Source organism: Lactuca sativa, chromosome 7, assembly GCF_002870075.4.
Source record: "Lactuca sativa cultivar Salinas chromosome 7, Lsat_Salinas_v11, whole genome shotgun sequence".
NCBI lineage: Eukaryota > Viridiplantae > Streptophyta > Magnoliopsida > Asterales > Asteraceae > Lactuca > Lactuca sativa.
In genome coordinates this window covers 14446956-14463021 of record NC_056629.2, presented here as the reverse complement: position 1 = coordinate 14463021, position 16066 = coordinate 14446956, and the positions used below count along the sequence as shown (strand labels likewise).

Below are 16066 nucleotides of genomic sequence, written 5' to 3'. Positions count from 1 at the left end.
ACTCATCCATATTAAGTAGTGTACGATTACTGATCAATACGTCTCTTTCTGTGGTAATATGGAAACCATAGAACTCAGGAGGAGAACGCAATATATTAGATGTGTGAAAGGGTGGTGGGGATATATCATTTTGTTTAAAAGGCTAATCTGCCTCAGGTTGAGGTTCCTTAACAGCCTGTGCCTCAGGTTGAGTGCTAGTGTAAACTAAAGGTTCTTCTTCGCTTGACTATTGAAGCTCTTCAAGATCGATACGGCTTCCACTGGACTATTTTGAAATGAGATCCCTCTCAAGGAAGAATCCCATTTGAGCTACAAAAAACTTGCTCTCATAAAGCTTGTAACAAAAGTATATAAAAGACTTTTGTGGATAACCAATAAAGTAATACTTCTATGATCTGGGATCGAGCTTATCGTTTGCCTTGCGACGAACAAAGGCCTCAAACCACAAAACTTTTATATGTTCTAGATAAGGAAGTGTGCCATTCAACATCTCAGAGGGTGCTTTAGCAACCTTCTTAGTTGGAAGTGTAGCTCGACTCATCATAGATCGAACCATGTCTAATATCATTCAATTTATTCTCCTAGCTATACCATTCAACTGTGGTGTCCTATGAGGAGATAATTGTGAAGTTATTCCAAAATTCTTAAGATGATCATAGAATTCAAGACTTAAGTATTCTCCACCTCTGTCAGATCGGAGCATCCTGATCATTCTGCCTAATTGGTTCTCTACTTTGTTTTGAAATTCTTTGAACACTTCAAAAGTTTTTGACATATTCTTGTACTAGGTATATATAGCTATATCTGCTAAAATCGTTATTGAAAGTCACGAAGTATCGCTCACCATGTCTTGTGGTGAATTTGAATGGTCCACAAACATCTGTGTGGATTAGGTCTAACAAATACTTTCCTCTTTCATAGTGGCCTGTGAATGGCGCCTTTTTTCATCTTTCCAAGTAACAAGATTCACATACATCATCTAACTTGATGTCAAATGATTCCAAGATCTCATTCGATTGAAGTTTGGCGATGTGCTTCTTGTTTATATGACCAAGTCGACAATGCCACAAACATGATTTATATAATTCACCATTAAAAGAACCAACATTTAATAATAGTTTATAAATTTCACCTATGCAAACAAAACTTTCATATACACCTTTACAAGGACTAGCTTTGAATATAAAATAACCATTCTTATAAACCAAAATGTCACCATTATCATTATAAAAAAAACGACAACCATCCTTATAAAGTGCATGAAAAGAAATAATGTTTCGTGCCATATCAGGAGAAAAGTAACAAATTAATAAACCAAGATAAACACTATCACTAAGCATGAGATTGTAGTTCCTAATCCTTGTTACACCTAACTTGTGCATGTTCCCCATGATCAGTTTGAGCTCCCCATGCCTTAACTCCCTACTTTGTCTTAGTCCCTGCATATCACAGCAAATGTGAGTACCACATCTTGTATCAATAATATACGAGTTAGAAGTAGATGTGCTATGGAGTTCTATCATAAACATACCCAAGGTGCTAACCACCTTAAATTTGCCTTTCTCAAGGTCTTTCGGGTATTTAGGAAAACTACGTTTCTAATGTCCATTGTTTTTGTAATAAAAATCTATGGCCTCATTTGGATCAATGAAAGGAACTATCTCAGTTTGGACCTTCTCTTAGGGCCTTGGTTAGACTGTCCAACCTTAGTCTTTCCATTTCCAGTAGGATGAGAAACCCTTTTACTTTTAGCAGAACCACTATCAATGGCCAAGATGGGATTAGCGAACTTAATAGTCTATTGCATAATAACTTTAGTTGCTAATGCTATTAACAAGTCATGAAGTTCCTTGAGGGTCATATTAGGACCGTCCATTTTATTCATAAGGAACTCATGAAATGAAGTAGGTAGAGAGCACATGACCTAGTTAATGGTCTGCTCCTTCGAGATCTCAATACTTAAGTTAGTCAATCTATCAAAGTATGTTTTCATCTTATGAAAATGTGTACTTACAGATTCCCCATCTTTGTGCTTACAGTCCAAAAGAGATTTTGTGATCTCAAATATTTCAATCCTCACACTAGGATGAATGGATTTTGATAAACGCTTTAGATTTTTGAGTTGGTGGTGGTGGTGAAGGAGGAGGTTGGTTGTCGTTGTTGGTTGGGATCGACATCTACAAAAGATAAGATTCCAATAAATTTAATATAATAATTATTAAAAATAATCACCATAAATAAAATTATTATTAAAATAAGGCTAGGATCCATATTTGGCTCCATGAAGTGTAAAGGGATGCCGTAAACACACCATAAAGTTATTTAGGTAGGCAAAACTCTTTGCCAATTTTGATCACCATGAAATTCCTAGATCTTTGAGATTCATTGAGTATCAATGGCATGCTAATATTAAATTATTTTAATCTCAAATTGAATGATGAGATTGCCGCAGATCACTGAATAGATGGTGGATCATCCATAAAAAAATGTGTGGTCCCTGGCTCAAGTTAAGCTTGAGATTCACGAGTTCCACATCATTATCTACCTATGCTCTCAAACTGACATGCTGGTTAACCACGCGAGGTCCATCAACAAGTTATAAAGAGAATATGCAACTTTTCTGGATAACATATGATTCAATTTTAATTAATAAAACATGATTTTGTTTAAACTTGTTTTTTGAATACTTTTAGATTGACCATTATCACTATCAAACCCTTTCGCAAACTCCACTCTCAAAATAAAATAGGGCGGTGAGTGTAGTAAACGCAAAACATATTAAAAACCGACCTCATTAGAAATCATAGAGACCTCCTTAAAGCCCTACATTAGTGTGAGTGAGCCTAGTCATGATAAGAGTGACAATGTCAATATTTAAAACATGCGATGAAGCATGTTCTAATTTTCTTATAAATATAATAGATATTGTTCTAACACCCCTCCCCCCCCCCACACACACACACACATATATATATATATATATATATATATATATATATATATATATATATATATATATATATATATATATATATATGGAGTAAATTTAAAACACTCAAATTAGTTGTCTATTATTAGTTCTAATTAATTGCAAGGACGCAATTTAATAATCAATAATTTATGAGGGGTTAATATTCAAATTCATAAATATCTATTATAAATAATATTTAATATTTAAATCACTATTAAAAAATAATAAATTTTCAAATTCAAGTAATCATATTTAAATAATATTTATAGTTTTCCAGATTTAAAACAATTTAAATTTGGTAATTATCCATATTAGAAATCTTCAAATTTGAATTTAAAAAAAAAAGAAAAAAACAAGGATCCATAAATCTGACGGGAGAAGGTGGCGGGGGCACCGTGCCTACGATTACAAGTTTCTTTCAGTTTCATTTTATCTTCCTTTTTCCAAAGGGTCTAATACCATTGTTAGGGTTTTTATGCATGAAATACACTTTAAACTGGGCAACAACAACAATCAAACTATGATATACCTAAGTGTACATGCAACATATGGATCTATGGATCCATACTAATTATAACTACCATAGGAAAACATAAATACAAAAAAAGAATCACATACCTCTCTTACAGCCAAAGACCCTCGCGCTTGAGCTCTCGTGTGTGCCATATTGTTTGGATGAAAAGGACCCAAACCAAAATCATTCTCTTGATTCACACCCAGTTAACTCAAAGAGTAAAATTAAAAAAACTAGGAGGGGTTAAACTCTAAAAGAGTTCATCCACAATAAGGAAGAAAGAAGAGGTGAAACTTCAAGCCAAGATTGAGCTAGGAAGAATGTATCCCTAAGGCCCTATTAATAGCCTTGAATATCTTCCAAGGTTTTATTTTTCCACCCATGTGGGATGAGATAACCCTAGAACGAAATTCCCTCCTTCCCAAGGGAATTTTCATCCACCTCCCTCATCCATAGGTGTAACATTCCGTTTGAAATCAAGTAATTAAAGAATAAACCTAGAGCCCCAAGATGTAAATTTATATTTTATATTATCTTATAGTAGCCCAAAAATCCATAATATTTAGCGGGGTGTTGGTTTCGGAGAGCCAAATAATATAAATTGGATTTTCGGGGGTTAAAGTGTATTTCCGGGATTTATTTTGTAAAGATTTTTAGAAGTCATGGAGTATTTGGTAAATATTGGACTTAAATTGAAGGGAATTTGGAATGCTGAGGGCTGTATGGTAATATATGGACTTAAGTTGAAAACATATTTGTAGAAGAGGGGTTATTTGGTTAAATCTGGATTTGAATTGAAAAGAAATGAGAGGGAGGGGCTGAAAACGTCAATATGGACAAATGTTTGAGAATTGGATGGGTGCATATAACCCATCACCTAAGTCCCGTAACCCTAACCCTAACCCTAAGAAGATTTTCCATCCACCACCTTATATCTCCCTTTCACCTTCGGCTGCCACCCTCACTTCAACCACCTCCGGCGCCGCCACCCCTCTCCGCTGTCAAGGTCACAAACATTGCTGCCGGCGAAGATGTTCTTTGCTACTGTTCCATTGCTGTCAACGACGACAAATCTTGGCTGTCGCTGCTACCGTTCGTGGTTAGAGAAGAAAAAACCTCTCCCATCTCCTTCCCTGTAACACCCATAACAATCATGCCAAATTTAAACTTTTAAAAACGTTTCAAAACCATTAATCATTACAAAACTTGTTTTCAAAATAGTATAATATCATAGTATTCCAGAAACAAAGTCATAAACACGAGGAGCTGTACAATCACGCCTTTGCCTTCCCGCGATCATCTGATGTACCTGAAACAATAAACTGAAACTGTAAGCCCAAAGCTTAGTGAGTTCCCCCAAAATACCCATACACACAATAATACACATATAATCACAAACAACATACTATGGGTCCAGTCAACCATCAGGTTGGAATACCCCAGACCCTAAACCATCCAGTTGGAATGCCAACATAATATGAGTCCAATCATCCTCGGGATGGAATACCCTAGGCCTGCAACCAACAGGTTGGAATTCCCACATACTACGAGTCAAGGTTGTAAAACTCGTTACTCGGTACCTGTTCGGCCGACTACCGAGTAGCGAGTACTCGGATTCGGTAATTCATGTAGAAATACTTTTAGGGAAATTATATATGTCAAAATCATAAGTTAAAATCAAAAGATGATTGAAATATATAACAAAATTAGATACATATAAATACACAAAAAAACATAAAAAGGCATAATGGTCTCACTTCGTGAATAATTGTTGAAAATTTAAGATATATATATATATATATATATATATATATATATATATATATATATATATATATATATATATATATATATATGTAGTAGGGTGCGCCTAGTACACTCAACATACCTTATGTACGCTTAGCGTACTCTCTTGATCCCAAAGTTGCAACTTTAGCCCTTACGCTTCTCATGGCACTACAAGAATTTTAGGTCTTTATCCACATATATTTTACCTACACATGTTAATGTGTGGGTAAATACCTACACATTTTTTGAAATGTGTGGGTAATTGAAAATATTAGTTTTTTAATAGCAGTCAACATTTAATATGTGTAGATAATATGTTTTATGAACACTTTATTTTGCTACAATTTTTTTTCTAAAAAATTGGTGATTGTTAACGAGATCGATTACCTGCACATATAATAACTTCCGTCATTGTGAGTACAGATTACCTACACAAATATATATATATATATATATATATATATATATATATATATATATATATATATATATATATATATATATATATATATATATATATATGGGTAAATTTGTTAAGTTTTACGACATATAATTTATATATATAAAAAAATGTGTAGTTATTTATGGTAAGCAATTCTTTTACTTTTTTTATGAGAATGACGTGGCATGTTATGTATCCACACATATTGTATTTGTTATTAATGTGTGGGTAAATTAGTATATATATTTTAAACTTAATAAATGTAGGTAACTATTAGTTTGACTAACGCATAATATTTATTCATAAATGTTTAGTTAAATAAAGTAAACAAAAATTATCTTATTTTACAAAATGATATAGAAATTTAGGTATCCACTCATCTCATATAAAATTATATTATGTGTATCAATTGAAAAAAATTACATATTAATTTTAAAATAAATTACTACTCCACTAAATTGTATTATAAGACCTTTTGTATTTCAATTTTAATTTTGGCTTCTACTAAATTTAGATCTTGTCTCCGCCTTTTTTAAATTTCATAATTGCTCCAACCAAATTTGAATTTTCCAAAATTTTAAATTTCACTATTCCACACCCATAAAACCTAAAATCTTCATGCCTCCCGCAGCCCCGCTCCACGATTCTTTCGACTCTTTTGCCTACTACCTATGTTGCCCAGTCTCCCACGACTAACCATGTCTCCTGATATCTCTTTCTCTATTGTTACAGGTGTGTTCGATTTTTTTACCTTCTAGTTTTCCACTCTTTCTTTCCCTATCTATCTTCTTATAATATCATCATTTAAATCTCCCAATTGAATATTTGTATTCTTTTGATTTTCGTTAAAAATTGCAGATCTTGATTGGCTCTTGTTTGTTGCTAAACCACTTGTATATTTTAAATTCTATGTTTCGTACATATTAGGGAATCAATGTATCATTTAGATTTAATTCATATTGATATATATACTTTTGATTTAGCATCGCCTAGAAGTGTATTGTCAATGAAAATGTTTTTTTTTTAATATTACATTCAGGTACCAATTTCCACTGTTATGTTGGACCAAATGTAGAGCAAATTATGAATAGCTTTCTTTACATTCTATTGGTAACCAAAGTAAAATTGTTACTAAAAATATGAAATTGTCTTAGTGAATCATTTTGTTCATCTGTTTGTAGAAGTTTAGGTATGAAAACCTAATTTTTACATCTCATATAGTTACTACAAATATTTTCTATTTTCCACTGTAATTGTTACTTTTATGTGCAATGCTTTATTTTTCACTTTATTTTGCAGAAATATCATTATACTTAGTGTCATTTGTTCAAGTATGTTGTTCATTTATTTTTGGTTTTTTGGAGTAAGGTACATAATTTTCTATCATTTATTTTTTGTTTTTTTGGAGTAAGGTACATAATTTTTTGGAGTAAGGTATAGTTCTAGAATTTGAAATGGACTTTTCATTGCATATGCAATACAAAGTTCACTTGTTGCTATCTCACTTGATATTTGTTGCTTAATGTTTGTATTGTATTGTTTTCCATCTTAATTTTTAGTTGTTTATTAATAAATTAATTCTATTATTTTAATTGCAGGTGCAAAAGGGCTTACGAAAAGATTCATCTCACATCAAGATACATAGGGGTCACCTGAAAAGCAGGATTTTAGGGGTCCTAAACATTCAAAACCAGGTCAGTATTAATTTTCCCATGGTACCGAGCTCAGTTCACATATGATGTTGTGAAATACGTGTTGTTTTTACCGGTCTTTTTTCTTTGGAATAGACTGCAAAATAGAAAGAAACAAGGATGAAAATTAAGGAAATCCAGTTTACAATAGTGAAACAGCATAACCATGGTCTCTTAGAACCAAGCAAGCTTAGTTCAACCATCTACAAGGATGACCAACGATTTTATCCTCCAACTAGCCACAACACTTACTCTCCGTGTATGGTTCGGGTCTCCTATAAATACCTGATTTAATCTATTTTCAGGGTGTTGTTCAAGTAAATATATGGGTAGCTCGACTTGAGAAAAGCTGATGAAGATATTGTAGAAGCAACTGTTAAAATTGTTTTAACAACATTATTATTAGGTTATATTTATGTTTTGACAAGGTAGGTTAAAGTTGGATGATGTAATGTTTCTACTAAGGAATTATGTATTACTTTTCAATATTAATATTAATTTGTGTATTAGCTTAGTTCATCCATTCTTCTGTATTTTCATTATAATATTAATAGTAATATTTGTATTAACTATATTTTTTATCTACACATATAAAAACCAATACCTACACATAAAAGTATGTTTACCCACACATATGTTATGACACGTTTCACCCGCTCTTTGTGGGTAACATGCCATGTAACTTGACACATCACATATATAGTCCACATCATTGTCCATGTCATTAGACATGTCATCAACCATTACAAAAATTGTAATACTTTTATCCACACATACTTACTAGTTTTATCCACACATTAATGTGTAGGTATAGCTCGTTCTATACCCACACATAACCAATGTGTAGGTAACGATCTTTATCTACAGACATGAGCCAACACATAGCGACACTTAATTTATGTGTGGGTAAAAACAATTGCCAACACATAAAAAGCATTTACCCACACATAACGTGTGATTGGTAAACACCCAAATTTCTTGTAGTATGAGTCGAATCCTTTAACCCCATGGACTAAAAATGACAAAATAATAATAGAAGAGAGGATTCAGAAATACCTGCAAAAATCTCGGGATGTTACATTCCCCGGTTTTGTTCTGGTGCTACGCTGCTGGCATCGATCTCAAGCACAACATCTTCTCCGTCCTCGATTGTTATGCTCCTTCTCATGTTCCACCGCCACTGTGGCTCGAAGCGGCCACCTGTTTGATGTGCTCCGGTTGCGTCTGTCACCCTGAAAAGGAGGAGATGGGTGCGTTTTTTGGTTACATCCCGTGTTCATGATGGTGGTGCCGATTGTAAATTGTACGTGCGTATATTTGTTGGCCAGTGACCGAGAAGAACCACCATGGCAGCTAACCATGGTGGCGTCGTCGTCAACACCGCTGTTTCCTACCTTCCCGTGACGCTGCCGTCGTCGTACGCCACCAGGTGGGTGGCTGGATTCATGTTGCGATCAGAACACGTGTGTTTGTGTGTATTTCTGCTATAAGTGTGTGTTGTGTGTGGTGTTGCTTGGTCGGATTTGATGAGAAAAGCCACCATTACCACCGTGAAGTGGTGGCTGCCACCTCCAACCACCACCTGCCGCCACAAGGGTGGCTAGTGTGTGTATATATGTGTTATTTTTGTGTGTGCTTTCATTTGGATATTGCGTTGTAATATTGTATTTTGACCGGAATAATTAAGAAAATCTGTCACCACCACCGTGAGGTGGCGGCCGCCGTTGTGAGCCGCCATTGACCACCACTACATGAGATGGTAGTGGGTGGTGCCCAACTTAATTAATAATTAATTAACCTAAAAACCTAACTATTTGACTAATTGGCACACGATTGGGTTGGAAACCCTAATTAGTGTTTAGAAAACCCTAATTTTGGGAATGTGAGTTTTGGATTTGTCGGGACCCGCGTTTGGACCATTGGATTTGGAATTTTGAATTACACCCGACCACATTGTATGTTTGGAGTAATGGAGTGGTGGACTTAATGGATTAAGTCCTTAATGGGTTAAGTAGGAACACTTAACCCTAATCGTCATTTTATGTGAAAAACTGTAATTGAGTTTGCGTTCTTGTTGGGCCATTTCTTGGATTGGGTTGCTATGGGCCTTCGTGTGCCAAATGGAAACATGTTTATGGGCTAAGGAAATTATTAGGCTTTAGGATAAGGCTCGTTGGAAAGGTTTGGGCCCAATTTAGAAAATTGGGCCATAGTTGGGCCATAATTAGGCCTTAATGATTATGAGATAATGGACCATCGGAATGCCAAATGTTTGCACTAGGATAAATGGTTGGGCCATAAGAAAAGTCTATGTAGAGGTTTGGGCCTAATTTGGAAAATTGGGCCATATGTTGGGCCTTTATTCATTGATTGGTTTTTAGGTCTTCAGAGAGTGTGTTTGGACCTTTGTTTTGGACCAAGTTAAGTTAAGGGTAAAATAGTCTTTTTACCCCAAGCATGGACTTATGGTTATGTATTGGAACCCAATTATTATTTGAGTGTTATTTTGATGTTGACAGTTCGGAAATCTGTCAACCAACACCTGGAGTTTTATCCGCAGGACTTCAGCAGTGCGAGGTGAGTCTCCTCACCATACCATGGGTCTAAGGCACCAAGGCCAGCCCATTTATCTAGTTGTGATGATTATTGCGGATGTGCTATTGATACATTATGTATTTATGTGAAGACCATGCGGGGGTTCCCATGGCAAGTAGTTATATATGTGGTATGCTAGTTGATTGTGTGGTATTTGGTAGGGGTGACAATTGTTGACACGACACAACAAAAATACACGACACAAAACGAAATTGGGAAAAAATTGAAAATTAAATTCGTTTGTGTGTCGTGTTCGTGTCAAGTGTAAAAAACATGATGTCGTGTCGTGTTCGTGTTCAAAACTCGACACGAAATTGACACGATTTAACATTTATTTGTCGTGTTTTTCGTGTTATGTATGATTAAATATTAATTAAATAAACTAAATGTTATATTATGTTATCTTTGTCATGTCGTGTTTGTTGTTTTTTAATTTGGTTTGTTTTCGTGTTAGTTAAAAAAACACGACATCGTGTCGTGTCGTGTTCGTGTTACAAAAAACATTGTTGTGTCGTGTCAGATAGAAACACGACACGATAACCCGATTTGCCACCCTTAGTATTTGGTATGCTAGTTGTCTTTGTAATACTTGCATGGAAGACCTCGTAGGGTTCCCGAGGCAGTTGGATATAAGACCATGTGGGGGGTTCCCATGGCAGTGGGCTAAGACCATGAGGAGGTTCCTATAACACCCGGTGTAAGACCTTGGAAGGTTTCCAGAGCATCCTTATATGTCTGTATGTATGATTTATATGGCAGGTAGTTGAGACCATGTGGGGGTTCCCATGACAGTGGGCTAAGACCATGAAGAGGTTCCTATGGCACCTGGAGTAAGACCTTGGAGGGTTTCCATGGCTTCCTTATATGTTTATACGCATGGCTTGTGTAGTTTATATGATTTATGCGATTATGTGTATAAGACCTTGGAGGGTTTCCATGACTCCCTTATATGATTGATATGGCTTATATGATTGATATGGACTATGTGATTGATATGGTTTATGCGGTTATATCGATTATGTGGGGTATGCTCTGGGGAACTCAGTAAGTTTCGTGCTTACAGTTTTGTTTATGGTTTAAGGTATCATTGGTTTGGAAAGGAAGGGTCCGACTTGATCGCAGCGCACACACCTGTGTATTCCGCTTTATGTGATTTTGGGATGTAACTCTGATAAACGTTTTAATTCAGTAATGTTTTGAATGATTGGATGAAGTAACAATTGTGATCGACTATAATGAAAAATGAAATTTTTACCTTTGATTTTTGGGTCGTTATAATAGGGTTCTGGAATATTCCTGATTAATCAACTATTGATTAGTTGATATTCAACCCTTTAATTAATTAAACTGTTAATTATTTCCCAGATTATTTTCTAATTCATTTTGTAATTAATTATTAAACCATAATAATTAATAAACCAATTCCTCCTTTACTGATTCAACTTAATTTGAGTCTTAACGGCAACCTAAGAAGTCCCTACTATTATTAGAAATATCACCAATAGTTAATGATAATGGACACAATTTCTAGCAATTTGAACTCGTAGCCTTGTCAAAGTTTCAAGGTTTAGTTCGTGACATACTATACGTACATTATGTTAGATTTTGGGTCTAAAAATATCAACATATGCTTGGATAATTCTAGGATCGTGATTGCAATCACTTGTAAATCCAAAATAATGTAGAAGTTAGACCACTTCTAAATCTAAAACACAGAAAGTACCTTGCTGTTTTGTGTTCTTGAGATATAGAGATAATCTGATGATTAATTTCGAGTATAAGAAAAATCCAACCCTTTTCTGGAACATTTACCATGTTCTTATATAGGAGAGAAAGATGGTTAAAAGTGGTTACATCCATTTTGGCACCAAATATGGTACTTAAAAAGGTGGTTATTAGACATAACTGATTCTTACATTATAATGATGTCACCACCGCCAGGTGCTCTGCTCCTTGGACCCTGCGAGGTGCGTTGCGCCTTGACCCCGCTATAGGTCCCCCCGTATTCTTGAGTTCACATTTATCACTTTGGGTGGACATCCCGCACCTTCAGTCCCAGTAAGTAATAGAACTCAGTCTAACTCAATATTAATAATAACTACACTAAAATATGTTGATAACACTAAAATCACCAATATTATATATATATATATATATATATATATATATATATATATATATATATATATATATATATATATATATATATATATATATATATATATATATATATATATATAGATAAGGAATTCAAATTGGATCTATCAAAAGTCATTGTCTGATTGCAATATACTCATGAGTCATTATCTGATTAATCATGTAGTTCACACATACAAATAGGCTAGACCTACCACTAGGTAAAGATGAAGAAACCCTAATATCGTTCTTTGAGCTTTGGTCGTTCTCTCCCGCTAGGTACAAACTTTACCATCAGAGTGTCATCTTGGGTCCCGCCTATGATTGTTTTACGTATCACCGGACACAAGATTGGAGCGAAAGTCGGGATGAAGATTGAATCATGTTTCCTTATCTCAAACGTCTCGTGAATCAAGCTAATCGTCACTTATATATATATATATATATATATATATATATATATATATATATATATATATATATATATATATATATATATATATATATATATATATATATATATATATATATATAACATTACACTGGAGCATTAAAATCAGAATCAATGATGTATCAACAATATAGATCAATGATGAAACAAAATATGAAAAGAAAACAAATTAAATAGTGTAACCAATCAGCTTAAATCAAGTACGTAATATAAAAATGATGACATATAATACCCTTGGATGGTTTCAAAAGCATAGAAGTTGTATAAATCACATATTAAAATCAGTAAGCACTTTGTGGTATGCATTGTCACGTTCTCAACACTAATGAGATTCTCAAATGAAAATCCCCATTTGTATATATGTATTATGTATTATTCTCATATTACATATAATCACCAACTTAACCTTTAAAAGACAAAATCATACAATAACAAAAACCAAACTGGTTTCAAACCCTAATTATTAAAAGGAACAAATTAAATAATAAAATAATAAACTAGTCACTAATTTCACCTCCTTAGCATTAAAAGACAAGCATGTAGTATATATATGGACAAATAGATATTAATTATATGTATCGTGATTGGATGTTTCAACTTTCAATAAATGAAGAACAAAAAAATAAGTCAGCTCTGGCTGTCTAACGACGATTATCTAAACCCAAATATTCCTTCAATTCTCCAGGAAAACAAGGGTATCGACTCCAAAAGTTACCGTGTTTTTTGAGCATATCCAACACTTTGTTTCTGGTCGCCGATGGTCCGCTCATATGCAACATCACCACGAGCTTCTTCACTGCTCCATAGATCATCATCTCCTCCAAAACCTTCTCAGTTGGATGAAAACTGCATATCAACGAGAAGATCTTCACGCAAATCTTTGAAGCCATCTCCGATATATTGAACAGTTTCTTTGATATTGCACCAATGCCAAGACGGTGTTCAATGAATGCCACCCTTCCATCCGCGCATTCACACAATAGTTTGATTATTTGCAATATTTTCTCACACTTGGATCGATTAGAGTCTGGTAGGAGCTCTATCAGGGTACACATGGCACCAGCTTCTATGGCTTTTGATCTGCTTTTCTTTGATGAATCTAAGATCTTTATCAAGACTTGCAAAGCAGATGAACTTGCCTTTGTTGAAATCTCATCCGATGCAAGCTCCAAAATGGATTTGAACATACTAATACCTTGATCGTTTACAATAACATTCCAGTTGAAATTTGAGTTTTCTGCTAGCTTTTTAAATATTGATATCGTGTAAACCCTAGCATCTTTACTTCCTCTTTGAAGAATAATAGCCATTGACTTCATGCATTCGGGTTTAGACAATAGTTCAATCACTTTCCCATCATCTTCTTCCGATATGAGGAGAAGTTGAAGCACACCCAAAGCCTCCTCACAAGCTCTAAACGTCATGAAATCCGAGCAATCGACTAATATTTGAACAATTAATGGAAAAAGCACATCCAACCCTCCTAATATTACGAAATCAAGCCTCATATCATCTCCTATTTCCATAATTTCTTTAAGTTTTCTTAAAGAATTTACCTTGAATGGACTGGAGCCGAGGGTCTTGAGCAATGACACCATTTCATCTCGCTTGAACGATGGCAAAGGTGACGATGAAGATGAACAGGGAGAACACGATGAAGAGGAAGATGGAGAATGACTATTTTGCCATACAAGAATGAGTCTTTTGAGGGTATGATTAGGGGTAACACCGAAGTTTTCAATGCCTTGCATTGTGGCTGGACAAGTCTTCTTTTTGTAGGTAAAGAACCATTTTTCAATGTTCTTGCGCTCGTATGTAACACCAGTCGAGATGATGACTGGCTCTTTCATGAGATCTCTGGAAATGGGGCATCTGAAATCTTGAGGAAACTCTATCTCTGAATCAAGGTTTGATCTCTCCATCTCCATTGTAGATGAAAGGGTTTGACACCTACAGCATGGAATTTGATAAATATATATATATATAAACCGTCGGGAGAGTTCTAAAAAGTCTAATAAAGGAAAATTCAAAGTCAACTACTGAATTGAGAGTGATCAATAAAAGATGCCTTGGCAACTATGTACAGTGCACAACATGTAAGCAACATGGTAGGGTTGATTTTATAAATAATAATATATATGCTTGTATAGTTTCAGTCCCCAAACTAAACCACACTTCCACTATGTACCCTTCAAAGTAGTATTTTCTTTTGAACCGCAAGAGCTAGACCCTTTGGAGTAGTTTACTTGGATGTGAATATATAAGTCGGTTAATATGTTGTTTGTCTAGCTCGTGAACTGTTCTAGGCTATATATTTAATGTGTAAAGATGAAACATATAATCAAGTTTTATCGTTACACACATGTATACTCTTATGATTACAAACATTTATACTCGTATCATTTTATCACATTTTAATTAAATTATGTGAATTTCACACGAGTCTCAACTATTGAAAAAGTATCATACAGTAATATTTTAGTTCCCCATTCAAATATCTGCATCACTTGTGTGTTAAATACCTAAGGAATCATTAGGGATATAGACAATATTCAGACAACAAAGTTTCATTCTCTTGGAGTCTTAATGAGGTAGGCTTTTCTACAATTCTACATTTCAACCCCCCTAAGTTATTTATGTCTTCCAAAAAAAAGTAGAAGAAACTACCAGGGGAGCATTGAATGTTGAGAAGAGGTTGTCGGGTGTGGTTGTAAATAGTCGGTCCAGTTGACTTGCGGATATGGAGCGAGATTAGATCTACAGTTTGCCAAACATGGCCAAATAAATATACATGTAAACACATATATTCAACTCCATATGATGCTAGCTTGCATATATATATATATATATATATATATATATATATATATATATATATATATATATATATATATATATATATATACACGCTAGATTGCACCAATAGAAATTTAGTAAAATTATATTATTATTTAATTAAATAATGATAGATATTAAATGGTTTCCATAATTATATGTATATTAAATGATATCCATAATTATAATTTTCTCTTCATGGAATTAATTAAATTCGTCATTAATGTTAGCAATAATATTCTTTCAGAATGAATTCGTATCTAGGTTTTATGTCAGCAATAACATTATTTCAAGACTCACTCACTTTAAATACAATAAAGTTGTATGGAATATGAAAAATAATGGTGTATTCTAGTAGAATATACTCTCGTTCTCCTAGAATACACTCTTATTATTTTATATATGAATTCATTCTGAAAGAATATTATTATTGACATTAATTACGAATTAAATTAGTTTCCATAAAAAGGAATTATAAATATGGATATCATTTAATATACATTTAGTGTTTACTCAATTCTTATTGGTGCATTCTAGCACACAATAGATGTGAGAAACATTTGAACCTACCTCTCTCTCTCTCTCTCTCTCTATATATATATATATATATATATATATATATATATATATATATATATATATA

At 33.9% G+C, this 16066-nt stretch overlaps 1 protein-coding gene across 1 annotated transcript; it reads right to left on the bottom strand.

The window, feature by feature from the left end:
- Positions 1–13112: 13112 nt before the first annotated feature.
- Positions 13113–14734, bottom strand: LOC111906048 (E3 ubiquitin-protein ligase PUB23). Its single transcript, XM_023901784.3, has one exon. The coding sequence runs from the start codon at positions 14514–14516 to the stop codon at positions 13230–13232; it is 1287 nt and encodes a 428-aa protein (XP_023757552.1). The 5' UTR covers positions 14517–14734; the 3' UTR covers positions 13113–13229.
- Positions 14735–16066: the final 1332 nt, after the last annotated feature.